Raw genomic sequence first — 23,615 nt, 5'->3', positions numbered from 1 at the left:
GGTAATCCTTTCATTTGTTTTTTTAACTGATTCCGAAACTGTTAAAACATAACAAATTGCACCACAAAGGATAGATATATATCATATGGATCAAATAGGCTAAAAGTTACATGTAGTGCATTTACCTGTAACAATAATTATTCATGCATATAACCCAGAAACCCTCTGATCTATAAAAACGACTTTGAAAAGCACTGGGCCATGCATATACATGTATGTCAATTTAAATGCAGCCAATAAAATTACCAGGACCCTTGTAAAAGTGAAAAGGAAGGTGTGTCTCTTTTATTGTTAGCATGGGTGTATTTTGTATAATCTTTGTACAGCTACAGTTTATTGTGACATGATTCATGTACTGTTTGAGAAATGCATGGCGAAGAACAACCAACCGACCCTATCGTTTCATGATGCAGTCAGTTCTATAAGGTCTTGCTTAATGTATAGCCAAAGAAGGAAGATGTTGCATAATCTCAATGATGATACAGACAGTCATGTAGATCTAGTTGTTATTTTTGGCTGTTTAAATTAAAAAAGAAAATAACACACTAAATTGAGCTATTAAAAAGGGAGTTTTCTGTTTATGATTACAGAAGTCATAAAATGTTGTGAAAAAGGAGTTTGAAATGTCACTCAGTTCATCTTGAGACTGTTTCAACCAGCATGCATCATCACGAACTCTGTGTTTATTGTTTGTGATCATTATGTTTACATATTCATCGAACTCTGTCTCGTACAGAGATAAATGTCAAAGTGACTCTGCAATTGATACTGTGTTCCAGGTAAGAAATTCTTGTTCATTTTATTATTGTCTTAGTTAGTACAATATTTCAATGCAATTAATTGTCTCACCAACCAGAAACATTTATGATGTAAAAAAAGTAATTAATAAAATTATTAATAATATTATTTTAATTCATGATGTAAAATTCATAATTAATTTAGTTTTAATAGAAAAGAAATGGGGAAAAAAAGAGAGAGAGAATTGCTTTCTATAGTAAGCCAGGACCTCTTAGAATGTTTTTTTAAATCCACTAGCCATGGGATCAGTGATTTTAAAAATGTACTAGCCACGATTAAAAATTCACTTTCCCTACTTTGCTTTAAGTTAATACAATTTGACTAAATAATAGTAATAATCAGATATGTCACCTAAAGAGGGAGATAGAGCTTATAAACACTAACATTGGGAGTTTGGGTGGGGTCAGGATGTTCATATTTACAAAATCGACTTAACTGCAACATTTGACAATACATTTTGTTCACTAGCTGTCGGGCATGGCAAAAATAGTTAGTTACTAACCCAACATTGAATATCACTAGCCATGGGAGTGCATGAGGCTACCATAATCTAGAAGCCCTGAGTAAGCTCTGTCATTTGGAAGAAATAATTCTTATAGCATACAATTGTTCAGGTTACCAATAGGTTACAAGTCAATAAAATAAAAATGGTACACCAGTACTTCGTTTTCAACAAAATGTGGTTAAACATAAGCAACGTTAATGACAGACACACTGGGATCAGTCGTTTTATTCAAATACATGCATATGACAAACAAGTATCAATGAAATTACACAGTAATATGATTGAATAACCAATTATTTGTGTGTTTGTGAAGGGATTTAATATTAAAAATAATAGAAATTGTAAACTTGATAAATGTGTAGTGACCTATGGGTTACCATGCTCATATTTTATGGTAACCAGTCTACCTGGGTTACCTCATATTGTGCTTATTTCATTGCCTGTTGTCTCACTAATAGTACCATAAACTGGATTGGAGAAAACAAAAGAAAGAAATGTATTTAAAAGTAAAGTTTGTTTTGTTTAACGACACCACTAGAGCTCATTGATTTATTAATCATTGGCTATTGGATGTCAAACATTTGGTAATTTTGACATATAGTCTTAGAGAGGAAACCCGCTATATTTTTCCATTAGTAGTAAGGGATCTTTTATATGCACTATCCCACAGGCAGGATAGCACATACCACGGCCTTTGATATACCAGTCGTGGTGCACTGGCTTGGACAAGAAATAGCCCAATGGGCCACTGACATGGTTTGATCCCAAACCGACTGCGCATCAAGTGAGTGCTTTATCACAGGATAAATCTGTGTTCTGCTCCAAAATGTGTTTAATTTATGATATAAAAATTTTGATAATCGAGATATATAATTTGTCTGCTTTTAACTTTTAATATTAAACAAGGACCGTTTTCCTTTCATGGAGGGGCGGGACGTAGCCCAGTGGTAAAGTGTTCGCTTGATGCACGGTCGGTTTGGGATCGATCCCCGTCAGTGGGCTCATTGGGCTATTTCTCGCTCCAGCCAGTGTACCATGACTGGTATATCAAAGGCCATGGTATGTACTACCCTGTCTGTGGGATGGTGCATATAAAAGATCCCTTACTGCTAATCAAAAAGAGTAGCCCATGAAGTGGCGACAGCGGTTTTCCTCTCTCAATATCTGTGTGGTCCTTAACTATATGTCCGACGCCATATAACCGTAAATAAAATGTGTTGAGTGCATCGTTAAATAAAACCTTTCCTTCCTTCCTTTGATGGAACTAAGTTCTGTCATGGAAATGTCAATAATTATGAAGAGACCTTAACTTTATGATCATCAACATGTTCTAGGCAGCAACTGACATTTAAAAAACATAATTTGGCAATAAGGTCATCTTCTATGTCTGTTTCTCTAGCATTTCTAAAGGATAGAGGTTTTTTATGTGTGTACTGCTGCTACTGTTTGTGTCTATGGGTGTGTGTGTGTGTATCGGTATTCTGTGAAATGAAAACACAAAAAGACACACGCCCAAACAAGGCAAACAAATCAGTCAGGAATACGGAATGTTAAATAATAGTAACATGATGAGTTCATAAAAATAAACAAGGTCATGTTGTATGGGCCATATGGATGATATATGAAGTGGGGGCCACAATCTCTAGTGAGGAGGCCACAATCTCTAGTGAGAGGGCCACAGTCTCTAATGAGGGGCCACAATCTCTAGTGAGGGGGCCACAGTCTCTAGTGAGGGGGCCACAATCTCTAGTGAAGGGGCTACAATCTCTAGTGAGGGGGTCACAATCGCTAGTGAGGGGGCTACAATCTCTAGTGAGGGGGCTACAATCTCTAGTGAGGGGGCTACAATCGCTAGTGAGGGGGCTACAATCTCTAGTGAGGGGGCCACAGTCTAGTCTGGGTGGGGTTGGCATGAATCATATTTTTATCTATGCTTGTGTAGAGTAGGAAAAAACCCCATGTTTTTATCCTTATGTGGGGGGCACAGGTCACCCTAGTGTGACCCCCCATACACACACACACACACACACACACACACACACACACAGTTCCTATGGGTCTGGAAAAATAATTCATTATATTGTGTTAGTTTTCAAGTATTTCAAATGAATGAATTTGCTGTGATGGTAACCCATTATATTATTTGTTTCATCCTAACCAAAGGTTTGAATCATAGTAGCTGTATCAAAGGCCAAAGTATGTGCCATTCTATCTATGGTTAAATGCTTATAAAAGACATCTTGCTGCTGTTTGGTAGATATAGTCTATGTGGTGTCCAGTCAGTGTTTTAAGTGCTTCATGACTGTTATTTTGAAGGTAATCGTATGTATGTTCCTGTCTTTACAATGTGAACAAAACAGTCCAAGCTGCAAATTTAGTACGATTCCGTGCATCCATGATTCTTAGATTTTGTTTCAGAAGCATTAGATTATGATGTGGAATCCCAAAATATATGTATGACATCATTTTGCGATTCCAGTGGAATCCTAAAAAAAAAAAAAAAAAAAAAAAAATCCCCCAATTCAATACCAGAAGCCCATGCTGTTAATTAAAAAGTGTATCTTATGTGGTGCTAGCAGGGTTTTTTTTTTCTCTCTGATATGTGAGACAAAGTGTCAGAATTACCGTATGTTTGAAGAAGGAATTTTTTAATTTAATGATGCACTTAACACATTTTATTTACGGTTATATGGCGTCAGACATATGGTTAAGGACCACACATATATTGAGAGAGGAAACCCGCTGTTGCCACTTCATGGGCTACTATTTTCAATTAACAGCAAGAGATCTTTTTATATGCAGACAGGATAGTACATACCATGGCCTTTGTTACACCAGTTGTGGAGCACTGCCTGGAATGAGAAATAGCCCAATGGGTCCACCGATGGAGATCGATCCTAGCCCGACTGTGCATCAAGTGAACACTTTACCACTGGGCTATGTCCTGGCCCTCTTATGTTTGACACCTTAGACTTAATAGTCATCTACATTGTATAATATGCTATGCCTTTTTAAGTTTCAGATCATTCTGACCGCTTCTCCTCTTTTAATGTGCACTGCCGACATCTTTCATTGTACTTACCTGATGCCACATTTTGCAAGGATCTTTTTGTGCTCAGACCTAGTTGGCTACACCTTATACACAACATACTAAATATTGCACACAAAGATGAATTCCTTAAATACAATCATAATGGAGGCCATCATCTTTGTTACTTTTATAAAATTGGCTATATACACGGAGGCTGTGTATTAAGCCTCAGCTAACAAGGGCTGGCTATCTACACAGTGGCCATGTATATAGCCTCAGCTAACGAGGGCTGGCTATGTACACAGTGGCTGTGTATATAGTCTCGGCTAACGAAGGCTGGCTATCTACACAGTGGCCATGTATATAGCCTCTTCCGCTAACGAGGGCTGGTTATCTACACAGTGGCCATGTATTTAGCCTCTTCTGCTAACGAGGGCTGGTTATCTACACAGTGGCCATGTATATAGCCTCTTCCGCTAACGAGGGCTGGTTATCTACACAGTGGCCATGTATTTAGCCTCAGCTAACGAGGACTGGCTATCTACACAGTGGCCATGTATATAGCCTCTTCTGCTAACAAGGGCTGGCTATCTACACAGTGGCCGTGTATTTAGCCTCAGCTAACAAGGACTGGCTATCTACACAGTGGCCATGTATTTAGCCTCAGCTAACGAGGACTGGCTATCTACACAGTGGCCATGTATATAGCCTCTTCCGCTAATGAGGGCTAGCTATCTACACAGTGGCCATGTATATAGCCTAACGAGGGCTGGCTATCTACACAGTGGCTATGTATATAGCCTCAGCTAATGAGGGCTGGCTATCTACATGGCAGTTATATTTTGGGGGGAAAGCCCAGTGTAAGGCCATTACACCCCATCTAAACTTTCAAGTACATAGCACAGGTTACATCAAGTTAATTATATAGTACAGATATGCTGACATGTCGTTTTAAAACCTTTTCATATTGATATAGCACTTGGCACCAATACCCTATGAGAAAGAGCCTCAATACAGAGGCTATGAAGACTGGTGAACTGGTGCTTGTCGGGCCACTGTGACGATTATATTATCAAACAGCGCTGTGTACAATTTATCCTTGAAGTCATCCATTTGGCACGTCAGTGTCTGATATCTCTATATCGCTTGATATCTCCTGACACCGATCTAATAGTGTACACTGTTTACTTATATCAACTAACAAAACGGTCATTATTTCCATTGAGTCTCAAAACGTCAACATGGCCAAATTAGTTCCGATTTAATAGGCCTACATGTATATGCTGTCCAAATACTACATACAATCAAACACATTTTGTTTTTTGACCTTGTTTCTCTGTGTAGTATTAAAATACAAATTCTACAATTTTGAGGGGTTTTTCTCTCTCATAAATTGTACTTAATTATAGTGCTGGAGAAGTATAAATAAAAGTAGTTTGTTTCTTCATTATTTAGGTAGTACAAAAAGCTATTCATTTTTTTTTTTAAAGGTCTCGGTGTGTGCTGAGCAATTTAGGGCAATTTATTGTGTTGACATTAGAAACCTTTACAAATTTGCATTGGTCACAGCAGAAAGATTTTGTGAGCTCCATCACACATTTTGTGTACCAGCCATAAGGTGGGTTTTTTATTATTATGGGCAGTGCTGCAAGTTTTACAAGTGGAGAGCAGAATATTTGTGGTAGAAATTTAAAAAAATGAACAAAACAGCAGAAATATTCATAAAATATTAATTTTGTTCTTCACTATTGACTTGTCTTATTGCCACTTTGGTTGAGGCTGTGACACGTTAGTTAGTAATATTTGTGACATATTGTTTTATTTTATAACGTGTATATTAGTTAGTGCTATGTCATATTGGTCAGTGATATTCATGACACATATTGGTTATTTTGGTTAGTGATATGACAATTTGGTTGGTTTTATGGCATATTTTGGTTAGTGCTATGACAATTTGGTTGGTTTTATGGCATATTTTGGTTAGTGCTATGACAATTTGGTTGGTGATATTCATCACACATATTGGTTTATTTTATGGCATATTTTGGTTAGTGCTATGACAATTTGGTTGGTGATATTCATCACACATATTGGTTTATGGCATATTTTGGTTAGTGCTATGACAATTTGGTTGGTGATATTCATGACACATTGGTTTATTTTATAGCATATCTTGGTTAGTGCTATGACAGTTTGGTTGGTGATATTCATCACATATATTGGTTTATTTTATGGCATATTTTGGTTAATCTCTAACCACCAGTTAAATAATATGATGTGTGTCTTGCTAAATAGTATTCCATCCCAACCAGTGTCCCACAACTGGTATATCAAAACCTGTGGTATGTACTGTTCTGTCTGTGAGAAAGTGCATATTAAAGATCCCTTGCTGGTAAAGGAATAACAGTGGGTTTCTTCCAGCGATGTTGCCACACAATACAAGTGTCTCAAATTAGAACTGCCAATTGCATAGCAACTGATGAAATAATTATGTTTTGTCTCGTCACAATCTCGTATGAGGCACTTATATCGTGTAGTGTTGCCTTGAGACTATCTGTAAAAATTACCACATGTCTGACATCCAATAGCCAATGATTAAAACAATCTTTAAACTTTTGATAAAGAGTCTTTTCCTTTCGGTCATAATCAAATATCATAAAATTCACAGTGATGGCTGCTATTAATATCTTCAGCCAGTGCACGACGACTGGTACATCAAAGGCAGTGGTATGTGCTATTCTGTCTATGAGATGGTGCATATAAAAGATCCCTTGCTGCTAATTGAAAAGAGTAGTCCATGAAGTGGTGACAGCTGGTTTCCTCCCTCAATATCTGTGTGGTCCTTAACCATATGTCCGACGCCATATAACCGTAAATAAAAAAAGGTTTCGCCTGTCCTTTACTGAACCGTTTACATCATACTGTATATCACAAAGTAATTTATAATTTAACACGAGCTGATCAATCTCTGTACATTCAGTACTTTGATATGAAAAGTGATATTTGGGATCATACCGGTAATTAAGAAGATGAGCAGTGATAGTGTTGCCATGGTAATCACACATACATGTAGACCAACAGATTGATTGGATATGAACGACAGTATGATTGACAGTTCGAAATGTAATTGACAAAATGAGTCTGTTACTTGATGACCCATACCAACAGGATGTAGCTCGGTAAAAAGGTTTGTTTTGTTTAATGACACCACTAGAACACATTGATTTATTAATCATTGACTATTAGTTATCAGATATTTGGTCATTGTGACATATAATTTTAGAGAGGAAACCATTTACATTTTCCCATTAGCAGCAAGGTATGTTTTATATGCATTTCCCATAGACAGCAAGACAGCACATACCACAACCGTTGATATACCAGTCGTGGTACTGTGGTTGGAATGGTAAAAAAAAAACCTATTGGACAGTAGGTCCACCTAGTGGATTTGATACTTTGACCCAAGCAACTCAAACAAGCTCTCTACCAACTGTTGCACTGGACCCAAATTTTTCTCATTCCATCCAGTGATAATAATACTGGGTATGTGTTGTCCTGTCTATAAGATAATAATACTGAGTATGTGTTGTCCTGTCTATAAGATGACAGTAGCATAGGAAGGTGCCAAAAGGTGGGGGGCACACTTTTATATTTTCACACTTTTACACTATTATAAAGCACATAACCCCCCTTGCCCTCCCCCCCCCCCCATTTCCTACGCCAGTGGATGGTATACAAAATATCCATAGCAGTTTTTAATAATTATTATTATTTCACAAGTTATACCATTGCTTGCATGTATTAGCAATTATATTGTGTTTCTCTTTTAAAATTTTGACCATCTTTCCTTATTCCTATATGAAGGGTCCACAGGAATAACCTATGATGTCCAAACAGATAATCAGGGTTATTCCTGTGGACCCTTCATATATCTTCACCTCTTTAGGGGCAAGATGTAGCCCAGTGGTAATGCACTCGTTTGATGCGCGGTCAGTTTGGGATCGATCCCCATTGGGCTATTTCTCGTTTTAGCCAGTGCACCACACCACAACTGGTATATCAAAGGCCATGGTATGTGCTATCCTGTCTATGGGATAGTGCATATAAAAGATCCCTTGCTGCTAATCGAAAAGAGTACCCCATGAAGTGGCGACAGCGGTTTTCCTCTCTCAATATCTGTGTGGTCCTTAACCATATGTCCGATGCCATATAACTGTAAATAAAATGTGTTGAGTGCGTCGTTAAATAAAACATTACCTTCCTTTCCTTCCTTCACCTCTTTAATTCCTAAACCAAAATATATTGAATTTTCATGTAATAAAATAGGAAAATAACAACACTGACATTTGTAACTTGTATGACAATAAATAACGAATAGGCCTTGATCATTGAGTTTAAGATTAAGTACTGTAGTATCTGAGTTACCCCATTCTGCCTTCAAATATTTTAATCATATCAGTCTTTTGTAATGCTTGTATCTGCTGGTATTTAAAGATGTCTGTTACTGGCATTGTAGATGGTATGATATTGCTTTCCTAGATATATTTTATTGCTGATAGCTACACTAACGGAATAAAGCACTATTTACTTTACAGTGTAATAAAAAGATATTGTACATACAAAGCCAGACTTTTTAATTTTGTTTGTGTGGGCAGATAACTGTGACTGGCCATGGCATTCAGAAATGTTTTTAAAACTGCCAATCCTGGTTATTAGGCAATCTAAAACCTGCACAAGACAGAACTCAGTGAAAATTTAAAGTTAACTTCTGTTCTGAACAGATTAGCAGCTTGAAAAACACATTGATTTATTAAACATAGCTATTGGATGTCGAATATATTATAGGGCCTATTTTACAAAGCCTGTTTTTCTTAAATGCAGGTATTTAAAGGCATACTGTCACAGATTTAAGGACCTTATTTCTCTAAAAATAAATAATAAATACAAATTACATTAATTGTTGGAAACCAAATCTAGCTATCGCATCACCTTCACTGAACCATGATAGAGTGAAATCCATGTCATCCTCAGCAATTTTAGTTTTTTAATTATGGACCATTGCCATAATTCAATTATTTTTACAAAATGTCATTAATAAATGGAGTATGGTGGTTATGAAGATGGTTGAATAAAGTACATTTAGGGACAAATCAAATTATATTTGTTCAGGTAATACTTTGTTAGACCATTACCCGATAAATAGGTCAGTGGTCTGTGACAATATGCCTTTAAGCATTGTAAATGTATGTAGTTACACGTACATGTATGTAAGACATAAATATGATATTAAATTTAAATTAATTTATTATATATGAACGTTTGTTTTCTTTAATGACACCACTATAGTACATTGATTAATTAATCGTCAGCTGTTGAATGTAACACATTTGGTAAGTTCTTCAGAGGAAACCTGCTATATTTTCCATTAGCAGCAAGGGATATTTTATTCCTAAAGACAGGACAGCACCTACCATGGCTTTTGATATACATGTATCAGTCCTGGGGTAATTAGATGGGATGAAAAACAAGCTTATTGTGCTGGCTGAATGTGTCTTAGTATATAAATTAAGGTTAGCCTTTATTGGACTGTTGGTACCCGCCCCTTTAAATCTAACTCCTCTTACAACTCCACCCCCACCTTATAATGTTGGCTGAATGTGTCTTCACATATGAATTAAGGTTGATTTTTACCAGTCTGTTAGTACCCACCCCTTTAAATCTAGCCCTCCTCCTTACAACTCCAAAACCACCCTATAATTTTGGCTGAATGTGTTTTCACATCGGAATTAGGTTAATGTTTACTACCTACATGTAGTTGGTATCTACCCCTTTAAATCTAGTCCCCCCCCACCTCACCCCCCTCCACATGCTTTCTGATTGTGTTTCTGCCAACATTTACCATCCATAATGATTACCCATCCCCTTTAAATCTAGTCCCCCCCCCAACTTCACCTCCCTCCACATGCTTTCTGATTGTGTTTTTGCCAACATTTACCATCCTAATGATTACCCATCCCCTTTAAATCTAGTCCCCCTACCCCATCTCCCTCCCCTTTAAATCTATAACATACACATGCCACCCCTATCCTCCCTCCACATGCTTTCTGATTGTGTCTGCCAACATTTACCATCCATAATGATTACCCATCTCCTTTAAACCTAGCCCCCCCCCACCCCCACCTCCCTTCACATGCTTTCTGACTGTGTCTTTGCCAAACAGATATCTGTCTTTACATCTGAACTAAAGCTAGCATTTACCATTCTAATGATTACCCAATCCCTTTAAATCTAGCCCTCTCCCCCACACACCTCACCTCCCTCCACATGTTTTCTGATTGTGTCTTGGCCAACATTTACCACCCTAATGATTACCCAATCCCTTTAAATCTACCCCCCCCCACACACACACACACCCACACCTCCCTCCACATGTTTTCTGATTGTGTCTTGGCCAACATTTACCACCCTAATGATTACCCAATCCCTTTAAATCTACCCCCCCCCACACACACACACCCACACCTCCCTCCACATGTTTTCTGATTGTGTCTTGGCCAACATTTACCATCCATAATGATTACCCATCTCCTTTAAACCTAGCCCCCCCCCCCCCCCCCCCCCCCCCACCTCCCTTCACATGCTTTCTGATTGTGTCTTTGCCAAACAGATATCTGTCTTTACATCTGAACTAAAGCTAGCATTTACCATTTTAATGATTACCTATCCCCTTTAAATCTAGCCCCCCCCCCCCCCCGACACACACACCTCCCTCCACGTTTTCTGATTGTGTTTTTGCCAACATTTAACATTCTAATGATTACTCAATCACTTTAAATCTAGCCCTCTCCCCCACACACCTCACCTCCCTCCACATGTTTTCTGATTGTGTCTTGGCCAACATTTACCACCCTAATGATTACCCAATCCCTTTAAATCTACCCCCCCACACACACACACACCCACACCTCCCTCCACATGTTTTCTGATTGTGTCTTGGCCAACATTTACCACCCTAATGATTACCCAATCCCTTTAAATCTACCCCCCCCCCCCACACACACACCCACACCTCCCTCCACATGTTTTCTGATTGTGTCTTGGCCAACATTTACCATCCATAATGATTACCCATCTCCTTTAAACCTAGCCCCCCCCCCCACCCCCACCTCCCTTCACATGCTTTCTGATTGTGTCTTTGCCAAACAGATATCTGTCTTTACATCTGAACTAAAGCTAGCATTTACCATTTTAATGATTACCTATCCCCTTTAAATCTAGCCCCCCCCCCCCCGACACACACACCTCCCTCCACGTTTTCTGATTGTGTTTTTGCCAACATTTAACATTCTAATGATTACTCAATCACTTTAAATCTAGCCCTCTCCCCCACACACCTCACCTCCCTCCACATGTTTTCTGATTGTGTCTTGGCCAACATTTACCACCCTAATGATTACCCAATCCCTTTAAATCTACCCCCCCACACACACACACACCTACACCTCCCTCCACATGTTTTCTGATTGTGTCTTGGCCAACATTTACCACCCTAATGAATACCCATCCCCTTTAAATCTAGTCCCCCCCCCCCCCACACACACCTCCCTTCACATGCTTTCTGATTGTGTCTTTGCCAAACAGATATCTGTCTTTACATCTGAACTAAAGCTAGCATTTACCATTCTAATGATTACCCAATCCCTTTAAATCTACCCCCCTCCCCCCCACACACCTCACCTCCCTCCACATGTTTTCTGATTGTGTCTTGGCCAACATTTACCACCCATAATGATTACCCAATCCCTTTAAATCTACCCCCCCCCCCCACACACACACACACCCACACCTCCCTCCACATGTTTTCTGATTGTGTCTTTGCCATTTACCACTAATGATTACCCAATCCCTTTAAATCTACCTCCCTCCACATGTTTTCTGATTGTGTCTTGGCCAACTTTACCATCATAATGATTACCCATCTCCTTTAAACTAACAGCTTTCTGAGCCAAACATTTACCATTTTAATGATTACCTATCCCCTTTAAATCTAGCCCCCCCCCCCCCCGACACACACACCCCCCCCCCCCCTGATTGTGTTTTTGCCAACATTTAACATTCGATTACTCAATCACTTTAAATCTACACACACACACCTCCCTCCACGTTTTCTGATTGTGTTTTTGCCAACATTTAACATTCTAATGATTACTCAATCACTTTAAATCTAGCCCTCTCCCCCACACACCTCACCTCCCTCCACATGTTTTCTGATTGTGTCTTGGCCAACATTTACCACCCTAATGATTACCCAATCCCTTTAAATCTACCCCCCCCACACACACACCCACACCTCCCTCCACATGTTTTCTGATTGTGTCTTGGCCAACATTTACCTCCATAATGATTACCCATCTCCTTTAAACCTACCCCCCCCCCCACCCCCACCTCCCTTCACATTTTCTGATTGTGTCTTGGCCATTTTAATGATTACCATCCCCTTTTTACCACCTCCCTACGTTTTCTGATGAATACCCATCCCCTTTAAATCTAGTCCCTCCACATGTTTTCTGATTGTGTCTTGGCCAACATTTACCCCCCCTTTAAATCTACCCCCCCCCCACACACACACACACCTCCCTCCACATGCTTTCTGATTGTGTCTTGGCCAACATTTACCACCCTAATGATTACCCAATCCCTTTAAATCTAGTCCCCCCCCCCCACACACACCTCCCTCCACATGCTTTCTGATTGTGTCTTGGCCAACATTTACCACCCTAATGATTACCCAATCCCTTTAAATCTACCCCCCCCCACACACACACACCTACACCTCCCTCCACATGTTTTCTGATTGTGTCTTGGCCAACATTTACCACCCTAATGAATACCCATCCCCTTTAAATCTAGTCCCCCCCCCCACACACACACCTCCCTCCACATGCTTTCTGATTGTGTCTTGGCCAACATTTACCACCCTAATGAATACCCATCCCCTTTAAATCTAGTCCCCCCCCCCCCCACACACACACCTCCCTCCACATGCTTTCTGATTGTGTCTTTGCCAACATTTACCACCCTAATGAATACCCATCCTCTTTAAACCCAGTTTCCCATCCATGTGCTGTGTGAATGTGACTCTGCCGTGCAGGTCCGTATCTCAATGACGTGTGCATGGGCCGGGTTTCATGTTTGAATGCTGGCATTGTCACCGCGATGGCATTGTTGGTGTTGACGTGCTATTGAGTCAAATCCTTAGGCAGGACACCACTGGATCACTGCTTATTGTAGCAGAATCTGATTGCCTTCCCAGGTCTGTGGTTGTATGATCATTCTTTAGCCAGGTTTTATAGTCCGTCGTGGAGGTTATAAATACGTTGAAACCAGTGTGCTGTGAAGGTTTGTTTTATCATGCATTTGTTGTATTAGTGTTTATTTGGCTGTTAAGTAGCTTTTAAGTATTAGATTAGTAAGATAATAGTTATTGACCTGTAATGTGTAAAGTTTTTGTGAAATGTAATTATTGTGAGACAAAGTATTGGACTAAAATATTTAAAAGTTGGTGAAATGTAATTATTGTAAGACAAAGTTATTTACCTAAAATGTTTAACAGTAAAATATAATTATAGTATAATAAAGTACAGTGAAACCCCTCAATACCGGACATCCATGGGACCAAGTAAAATGTCCGGTTTTCAGAGGTGTCCGGTTTTCAGGGGTCTGCCTGGATGGAAATACCTTCCATTCTCCATAAAATAGGGAAAGTGTTAAAGTGTTTTAAAACAAGAACAACAAGAATATGTTGAAAAATGGTGCATTTATGAGCATTTAGAAAAATAAAAACATCCATGGGAGTAATATTGAATAAAAAATACATTAAAAAGTCCACAAATTGTCAATCAATCGATAAATCAGCCTATGTTGAGAAACATATCCATCGATGTCTGTTGTCTTTCACATCTGTGTTTAACAATGGTTGCCTGCGTTAAACTTTCTAATTCCTGTACATGCAATAGGAAACGTTCATCTTTCTGTATTGCAGTCCTTTAAAATCTGAAGCATGTTCAATACATCAGGATAGCTGAGATCGTTTCCCGGAACAGATACATCTTGTTCGGATTCGTTGTCGCTTCTGTCATTGGGTATTTCGTCCCCACGGAAGTCCCTACGGCGACGTTTAGCTGGACATTCCGTCATGTTGAAAATCGACATGAAAATGAAACACTACTAACATCTATTCGACTACGCAAAGCCAACATATACTTTTGCTTACTCTTTATTTCGCTAAAAAAAACGTTTAAAAAAACCCCCAAAACATTCACACAATAGGAAGGCAGCAAATTAAATTCCCTGTTATTTGTGTCAGTCTTTGAAGCAAATCATGAGACATGTTTGTGAAGGATCACATTTAAGACCTTAAAACACACTCGTAACTTAATAAAGACATCTAACCCAAACCCGAACTCCGCTAATGTTAACCATAATTACAACACAATCAATGTGTTTACAGTAGTTAACTCCATACCAAAGCTTGCGATCAGTCCTTTTAATTGTTTATTGTCAAGTTGCTAATCTTGCCTGCTGAGCGGTACCATCGGTGTTCACAGACAGGTGGGCGCCATATTGATTGGTATCGGTTTGATCGTCCGGTTTTCAGGGGTAGGATTTACACTAAGTTGACACATTGAGACCGAATTGTTTGTCCGGTGTTCAGTTTAGAGGGGTTTCCGGTTTAGAGGGGTAAAATATAGTGTTAAAAGATGTGTAAATCACGGGACCGCGGAAAACGTCCAGTTTTGAGGGAATTCCGGTTTAGAGGGGGTCCGGTGTTGAGGGGTTTCACTGTAGTTCATCTAAAATATATAACAGTAAAGTATCATCAGTGGCATAGCATTGGTTGCCAGTGCCCGGGGCAAGGCGCCCACGGCAAGGCAAGTATTGCACCCCTAACCAGTGGACCGTTAACACTTCCTGAGTCCCTTCCACCAATCCAGAATTTTGCACCCAGGGCAACCGCCCTGGTGGCCGACCCACACTATGCCACTAAGTATCATTAAAGTATAACAAAATTACATGTGTAGTTCACCTAAAATGTATAACAGTAAAATATAATTACAGTACAAATGTATAATAAAATAGTTCATCAAAAATGTACTGTATAACAGCTGATAAATTACAGTTACTGGTACTGTCAGTCAAAACTTTTAACCTAACTTGTATAACAGTTGGTGAAATATAGTTATTTTAAGATGAAATTGATGACCTGAAACAGTTAAAGTTTGGAAATATATTTAATTCTTAATGAGACAAAAAGTGAATAAAATAATTACATGTTATTTATAGATCTACTGCCATTTTCATTGTCTGTCTTAATTGAATCTTTGGGGGGGGGGGGGGGGGGGCGGGATGTAGTCCAGTGGTAAAGCATTCGCTTGATGCGCAGTCAGTCTAGGATCAATCCCCGTCGATGGTCCCATTGGACAATTTCTCGTTCCAGCCAGTGTTCCACAACTGTTGTAACAAAGGCTGTGGTATGTGCTATCCTGTCTGTGGGATGGTGCATGCATGTATAAAAGATCCCTTGCTGCCAATCAGAAAGGGTAGCCCATGAAGTGGCGACAGTGGGTTTCCTCTCTATATCTGTGTAGTCCTTAACCATATGTCTGATGTCATATAACCGTCTTTCTTTCTCAGATTTTCTAACTGAATCTTGAATTTGGCTACACATTTTGTGATCAAATTTGCCAAATCGCTGATAATGTTGTAAGTCAAGACTAAACCCTTTATTAATTAACTACGGTACTTATTTTCATTTTATAAAGCATTTTAGAAATGTTGTTTGAATTTGGAATTATATAAATTGGAATTATATAAAATGGAATTTCGGTCTTGAAACATTTTATATAACAATTACTATAATCCTACTTATATCATTAAGCTTTAACTGTTCATTACGCACTGTATTGTTCAGATCAAGTAATGGTTAGCCATGCATGCTATAATCATCCGATTAAAATCGAACTAAATTACTAAATACAGATTGATCGAATAAGGAAATGTAGGATTGTCATGTAGCTCAGTGTTACGATGGTTGATGAAGGTGTGATAAGGTATAGAAGGAAGGAAACTATTAGTGTGCCCATAGCCACTAAAGTTGTTACGATGGTTGACGAAGGTGTGATAAGGTATAGAAGGAAGGAAACTCTATTAGTGTGCCCATAGCCACTAAAGGTGTTACGATGGTTGACGAAGGTGTGATAAGGTATAGAAGGAAGGAAACTCTATTAGTGTGCCCATAGCCACTAAAGTTGTTACGATGGTTGATGAAGGTGTGATAAGGTATAGAAGGAAGGAAACTCTATTAGTGTGCCCATAGCCATTAAAGGTGTTACGATGGTTGACGAAGGTGTGATAAGGTATAGAAGGAAGGAAACTCTGTTAGTGTGCCCATAGCCACTAAAGTTGTTACGATGGTTGATGAAGGTGTGATAAGGTATAGAAGGAAGGAAACTATTAGTGTGCCCATAGCCACTAAAGTTGTTACGATGGTTGACGAAGGTGTGATAAGGTATAGAAGGAAGGAAACTATTAGTGTGCCCATAGCCATTAAAGTTGTTACGATGGTTGACGAAGGTGTGATAAGGTATAGAAGGAAGGAAACTCTATTAGTGTGCCCATAGCCACTAAAGTTGTTACGATGGTTGATGAAGGTGTGATAAGGTATAGAAGGAAGGAAACTCTATTAGTGTGCCCATAGCCACTAAAGTTGTTACGATGGTTGACGAAGGTGTGATAAGGTATAGAAGGAAGGAAACTCTATTAGTGTGCCCATAGCCACTAAAGTTGTTACGATGGTTGACGAAGGTGTGATAAGGTATAGAAGGAAGGAAACTCTATTAGTGTGCCCATAGCCACTAAAGTTGTTACGATGGTTGACGAAGGTGTGATAAGGTATAGAAGGAAGGAAAACTATTATGTGCCCATAGCCACTAAAGGTGTTACGATGGTTGACGAAGGTGTGATAAGGTATAGAAGGAAGGAAACTCTATTAGTGTGCCCATAGCCACTAAAGGTGTTACGATGGTTGACGAAGGTGTGATAAGGTATAGAAGGAAGGAAACTCTATTAATGTGCCCATAGCCACTAAAGGTGTTACGATGGTTGACGAAGGTGTGATAAGGTATAGAAGGAAGGAAACTCTATTAGTGTGCCCATAGCCACTAAAGGTGTTACGATGGTTGACGAAGGTGTGATAAGGTATAGAAGGAAGGGAACTCTATTAGTGTGCCCATAGCCACTAAAGGTGTTACGATGGTTGACGAAGGTGTGATAAGGTATAGAAGGAAGGAAACTCTATTAGTGTGCCCATAGCCACTAAAGGTTGTTACGATGGTTGATGAAGGTGTGATAAGGTATAGAAGGAAGGAAACTCTATTAGTGTGCCCATAGCCACTAAAGTTGTTACGATGGTTGACGAAGGTGTGATAAGGTATAGAAGGAAGGAAACTCTATTAGTGTGCCCATAGCCACTAAAGTTGTTACGATGGTTGACGAAGGTGTGATAAGGTATAGAAGGAAGGAAACTCTATTAGTGTGCCCATAGCCACTAAAGTTGTTACGATGGTTGACGAAGGTGTGATAAGGATAAGGTATATTAGTGTGCCCATAGCCACTAAAGTTGTTACGATGGTTGACGAAGGTGTGATAAGGTAAGGAAACTATATTATGTGCCCATAGCCACTAAAGTTGTTACGATGGTTGACGAAGGTGTGATAAGGTATAGAAGGAAGGAAACTCTATTAGTGTGCCCATAGCCACTAAAGGTGTACGATACGAAGGTGTGATAAGGTATAGAAGGAAGGAAACTCTATTAGTGTGCCCATAGCCACTAAAGTTGTTACGATGGTTGACGAAGGTGTGATAAGGTATAGAAGGAAGGAAACTCTATTAGTGTGCCCATAGCCACTAAAGTTGTTACGATGGTTGACGAAGGTGTGATAAGGTATAGAAGGAAGGAAACTCTATTAGTGTGCCCATAGCCACTAAAGTTGTTACGATGGTTGACGAAGGTGTGATAAGGTATAGAAGGAAGGAAACTCTATTAGTGTGCCCATAGCCACTAAAGTTGTTACGATGGTTGACGAAGGTGTGATAAGGTATAGAAGGAAGGAAACTCTATTAGTGTGCCCATAGCCACTAAAGTTGTTACGATGGTTGACGAAGGTGTGATAAGGTATAGAAGGAAGGAAACTCTATTAGTGTGCCCATAGCCACTAAAGTTGTTACGATGGTTGACGAAGGTGTGATAAGGTATAGAAGGAAGGAAACTCTATTAGTGTGCCCATAGCCACTAAAGTTGTTACGATGGTTGACGAAGGTGTGATAAGGTATAGAAGGAAGGAAACTCTATTAGTGTGCCCATAGCCACTAAAGTTGTTACGATGGTTGACGAAGGTGTGATAAGGTATAGAAGGAAGGAAACTCTATTAGTGTGCCCATAGCCACTAAAGTTGTTACGATGGTTGACGAAGGTGTGATAAGGTATAGAAGGAAGGAAACTCTATTAGTGTGCCCATAGCCACTAAAGTTGTTACGATGGTTGACGAAGGTGTGATAAGGTATAGAAGGAAGGAAACTCTATTAGTGTGCCCATAGCCACTAAAGTTGTTACGATGGTTGACGAAGGTGTGATAAGGTATAGAAGGAAGGAAACTCTATTAGTGTGCCCATAGCCACTAAAGTTGTTACGATGGTTGACGAAGGTGTGATAAGGTATAGAAGGAAGGAAACTCTATTAGTGTGCCCATAGCCACTAAAGTTGTTACGATGGTTGACGAAGGTGTGATAAGGTATAGAAGGAAGGAAACTCTATTAGTGTGCCCATAGCCACTAAAGTTGTTACGATGGTTGACGAAGGTGTGATAAGGTATAGAAGGAAGGAAACTCTATTAGTGTGCCCATAGCCACTAAAGGTGTTACGATGGTTGACGAAGGTGTGATAAGGTATAGAAGGAAGGAAACTCTATTAGTGTGCCCATAGCCACTAAAGTTGTTACGATGGTTGACGAAGGTGTGATAAGGTATAGAAGGAAGGAAACTCTATTAGTGTGCCCATAGCCACTAAAGTTGTTACGATGGTTGACGAAGGTGTGATAAGGTATAGAAGGAAGGAAACTCTATTAGTGTGCCCATAGCCACTAAAGTTGTTACGATGGTTGACGAAGGTGTGATAAGGTATAGAAGGAAGGAAACTCTATTAGTGTGCCCATAGCCACTAAAGTTGTTACGATGGTTGACGAAGGTGTGATAAGGTATAGAAGGAAGGAAACTCTATTAGTGTGCCCATAGCCACTAAAGTTGTTACGATGGTTGACGAAGGTGTGATAAGGTATAGAAGGAAGGAAACTCTATTAGTGTGCCCATAGCCACTAAAGTTGTTACGATGGTTGACGAAGGTGTGATAAGGTATAGAAGGAAGGAAACTCTATTAGTGTGCCCATAGCCACTAAAGGTGTTACGATGGTTGACGAAGGTGTGATAAGGTATAGAAGGAAGGAAACTCTATTAGTGTGCCCATAGCCACTAAAGTTGTTACGATGGTTGACGAAGGTGTGATAAGGTATAGAAGGAAGGAAACTCTATTAGTGTGCCCATAGCCACTAAAGTTGTTACGATGGTTGACGAAGGTGTGATAAGGTATAGAAGGAAGGAAACTCTATTAGTGTGCCCATAGCCACTAAAGGTGTTACGATGGTTGACGAAGGTGTGATAAGGTATAGAAGGAAGGAAACTCTATTAGTGTGCCCATAGCCACTAAAGTTGTTACGATGGTTGACGAAGGTGTGATAAGGTATAGAAGGAAGGAAACTCTATTAGTGTGCCCATAGCCACTAAAGTTGTTACGATGGTTGACGAAGGTGTGATAAGGTATAGAAGGAAGGAAACTCTATTAGTGTGCCCATAGCCACTAAAGGTGTTACGATGGTTGACGAAGGTGTGATAAGGTATAGAAGGAAGGAAACTCTATTAGTGTGCCCATAGCCACTAAAGGTGTTACGATGGTTGACGAAGGTGTGATAAGGTATAGAAGGAAGGAAACTCTATTAGTGTGCCCATAGCCACTAAAGTTGTTACGATGGTTGACGAAGGTGTGATAAGGTATAGAAGGAAGGAAACTCTATTAGTGTGCCCATAGCCACTAAAGGTGTTACGATGGTTGACGAAGGTGTGATAAGGTATAGAAGGAAGGAAACTCTATTAGTGTGCCCATAGCCACTAAAGTTGTTACGATGGTTGACGAAGGTGTGATAAGGTATAGAAGGAAGGAAACTCTATTAGTGTGCCCATAGCCACTAAAGTTGTTACGATGGTTGACGAAGGTGTGATAAGGTATAGAAGGAAGGAAACTCTATTAGTGTGCCCATAGCCACTAAAGTTGTTACGATGGTTGACGAAGGTGTGATAAGGTATAGAAGGAAGGAAACTCTATTAGTGTGCCCATAGCCACTAAAGGTGTTACGATGGTTGACGAAGGTGTGATAAGGTATAGAAGGAAGGAAACTCTATTAGTGTGCCCATAGCCACTAAAGTTGTTACGATGGTTGACGAAGGTGTGATAAGGTATAGAAGGAAGGAAACTCTATTAGTGTGCCCATAGCCACTAAAGTTGTTACGATGGTTGACGAAGGTGTGATAAGGTATAGAAGGAAGGAAACTCTATTAGTGTGCCCATAGCCACTAAAGTTGTTACGATGGTTGACGAAGGTGTGATAAGGTATAGAAGGAAGGAAACTCTATTAGTGTGCCCATAGCCACTAAAGTTGTTACGATGGTTGACGAAGGTGTGATAAGGTATAGAAGGAAGGAAACTCTATTAGTGTGCCCATAGCCACTAAAGTTGTTACGATGGTTGACGAAGGTGTGATAAGGTATAGAAGGAAGGAAACTCTATTAGTGTGCCCATAGCCACTAAAGTTGTTACGATGGTTGACGAAGGTGTGATAAGGTATAGAAGGAAGGAAACTCTATTAGTGTGCCCATAGCCACTAAAGGTGTTACGATGGTTGACGAAGGTGTGATAAGGTATAGAAGGAAGGAAACTCTATTAGTGTGCCCATAGCCACTAAAGTTGTTACGATGGTTGACGAAGGTGTGATAAGGTATAGAAGGAAGGAAACTCTATTAGTGTGCCCATAGCCACTAAAGTTGTTACGATGGTTGACGAAGGTGTGATAAGGTATAGAAGGAAGGAAACTCTATTAGTGTGCCCATAGCCACTAAAGTTGTTACGATGGTTGACGAAGGTGTGATAAGGTATAGAAGGAAGGAAACTCTATTAGTGTGCCCATAGCCACTAAAGTTGTTACGATGGTTGACGAAGGTGTGATAAGGTATAGAAGGAAGGAAACTCTATTAGTGTGCCCATAGCCACTAAAGTTGTTACGATGGTTGACGAAGGTGTGATAAGGTATAGAAGGAAGGAAACTCTATTAGTGTGCCCATAGCCACTAAAGTTGTTACGATGGTTGACGAAGGTGTGATAAGGTATAGAAGGAAGGAAACTCTATTAGTGTGCCCATAGCCACTAAAGTTGTTACGATGGTTGACGAAGGTGTGATAAGGTATAGAAGGAAGGAAACTCTATTAGTGTGCCCATAGCCACTAAAGTTGTTACGATGGTTGACGAAGGTGTGATAAGGTATAGAAGGAAGGAAACTCTATTAGTGTGCCCATAGCCACTAAAGTTGTTACGATGGTTGACGAAGGTGTGATAAGGTATAGAAGGAAGGAAACTCTATTAGTGTGCCCATAGCCACTAAAGTTGTTACGATGGTTGACGAAGGTGTGATAAGGTATAGAAGGAAGGAAACTCTATTAGTGTGCCCATAGCCACTAAAGTTGTTACGATGGTTGACGAAGGTGTGATAAGGTATAGAAGGAAGGAAACTCTATTAGTGTGCCCATAGCCACTAAAGTTGTTACGATGGTTGACGAAGGTGTGATAAGGTATAGAAGGAAGGAAACTCTATTAGTGTGCCCATAGCCACTAAAGTTGTTACGATGGTTGACGAAGGTGTGATAAGGTATAGAAGGAAGGAAACTCTATTAGTGTGCCCATAGCCACTAAAGTTGTTACGATGGTTGACGAAGGTGTGATAAGGTATAGAAGGAAGGAAACTCTATTAGTGTGCCCATAGCCACTAAAGTTGTTACGATGGTTGACGAAGGTGTGATAAGGTATAGAAGGAAGGAAACTCTATTAGTGTGCCCATAGCCACTAAAGTTGTTACGATGGTTGACGAAGGTGTGATAAGGTATAGAAGGAAGGAAACTCTATTAGTGTGCCCATAGCCACTAAAGTTGTTACGATGGTTGACGAAGGTGTGATAAGGTATAGAAGGAAGGAAACTCTATTAGTGTGCCCATAGCCACTAAAGTTGTTACGATGGTTGACGAAGGTGTGATAAGGTATAGAAGGAAGGAAACTCTATTAGTGTGCCCATAGCCACTAAAGTTGTTACGATGGTTGACGAAGGTGTGATAAGGTATAGAAGGAAGGAAACTCTATTAGTGTGCCCATAGCCACTAAAGTTGTTACGATGGTTGACGAAGGTGTGATAAGGTATAGAAGGAAGGAAACTCTATTAGTGTGCCCATAGCCACTAAAGTTGTTACGATGGTTGACGAAGGTGTGATAAGGTATAGAAGGAAGGAAACTCTATTAGTGTGCCCATAGCCACTAAAGTTGTTACGATGGTTGACGAAGGTGTGATAAGGTATAGAAGGAAGGAAACTCTATTAGTGTGCCCATAGCCACTAAAGTTGTTACGATGGTTGACGAAGGTGTGATAAGGTATAGAAGGAAGGAAACTCTATTAGTGTGCCCATAGCCACTAAAGTTGTTACGATGGTTGACGAAGGTGTGATAAGGTATAGAAGGAAGGAAACTCTATTAGTGTGCCCATAGCCACTAAAGTTGTTACGATGGTTGACGAAGGTGTGATAAGGTATAGAAGGAAGGAAACTCTATTAGTGTGCCCATAGCCACTAAAGTTGTTACGATGGTTGACGAAGGTGTGATAAGGTATAGAAGGAAGGAAACTCTATTAGTGTGCCCATAGCCACTAAAGTTGTTACGATGGTTGACGAAGGTGTGATAAGGTATAGAAGGAAGGAAACTCTATTAGTGTGCCCATAGCCACTAAAGGTGTTACGATGGTTGACGAAGGTGTGATAAGGTATAGAAGGAAGGAAACTCTATTAGTGTGCCCATAGCCACTA

At 39.7% G+C, this 23,615-nt stretch overlaps 1 protein-coding gene across 1 annotated transcript in view; it reads left to right on the top strand.

The window, feature by feature from the left end:
- The first annotated feature begins 384 nt into the window (after positions 1-384).
- The window catches only part of LOC121368045, a 69,631-nt gene continuing 46,400 nt past the window's right edge, over positions 385-23,615 (top strand). The window contains exon 1 of the mRNA XM_041492561.1: positions 385-779. Within this exon, the coding sequence (XP_041348495.1) occupies positions 702-779 (78 nt within the window). The 5' untranslated portion in view covers positions 385-701. The remainder of the gene's footprint in view (positions 780-23,615) is intronic.

The sequence above is a fragment of the Gigantopelta aegis genome, chromosome 3 (genome assembly GCF_016097555.1).
Source record: "Gigantopelta aegis isolate Gae_Host chromosome 3, Gae_host_genome, whole genome shotgun sequence".
Lineage (NCBI taxonomy): Eukaryota > Metazoa > Mollusca > Gastropoda > Neomphalida > Peltospiridae > Gigantopelta > Gigantopelta aegis.
The sequence above is the reverse complement of the archived record's forward strand: the minus strand, read 5'-3'. Positions and strand labels throughout refer to the sequence as shown.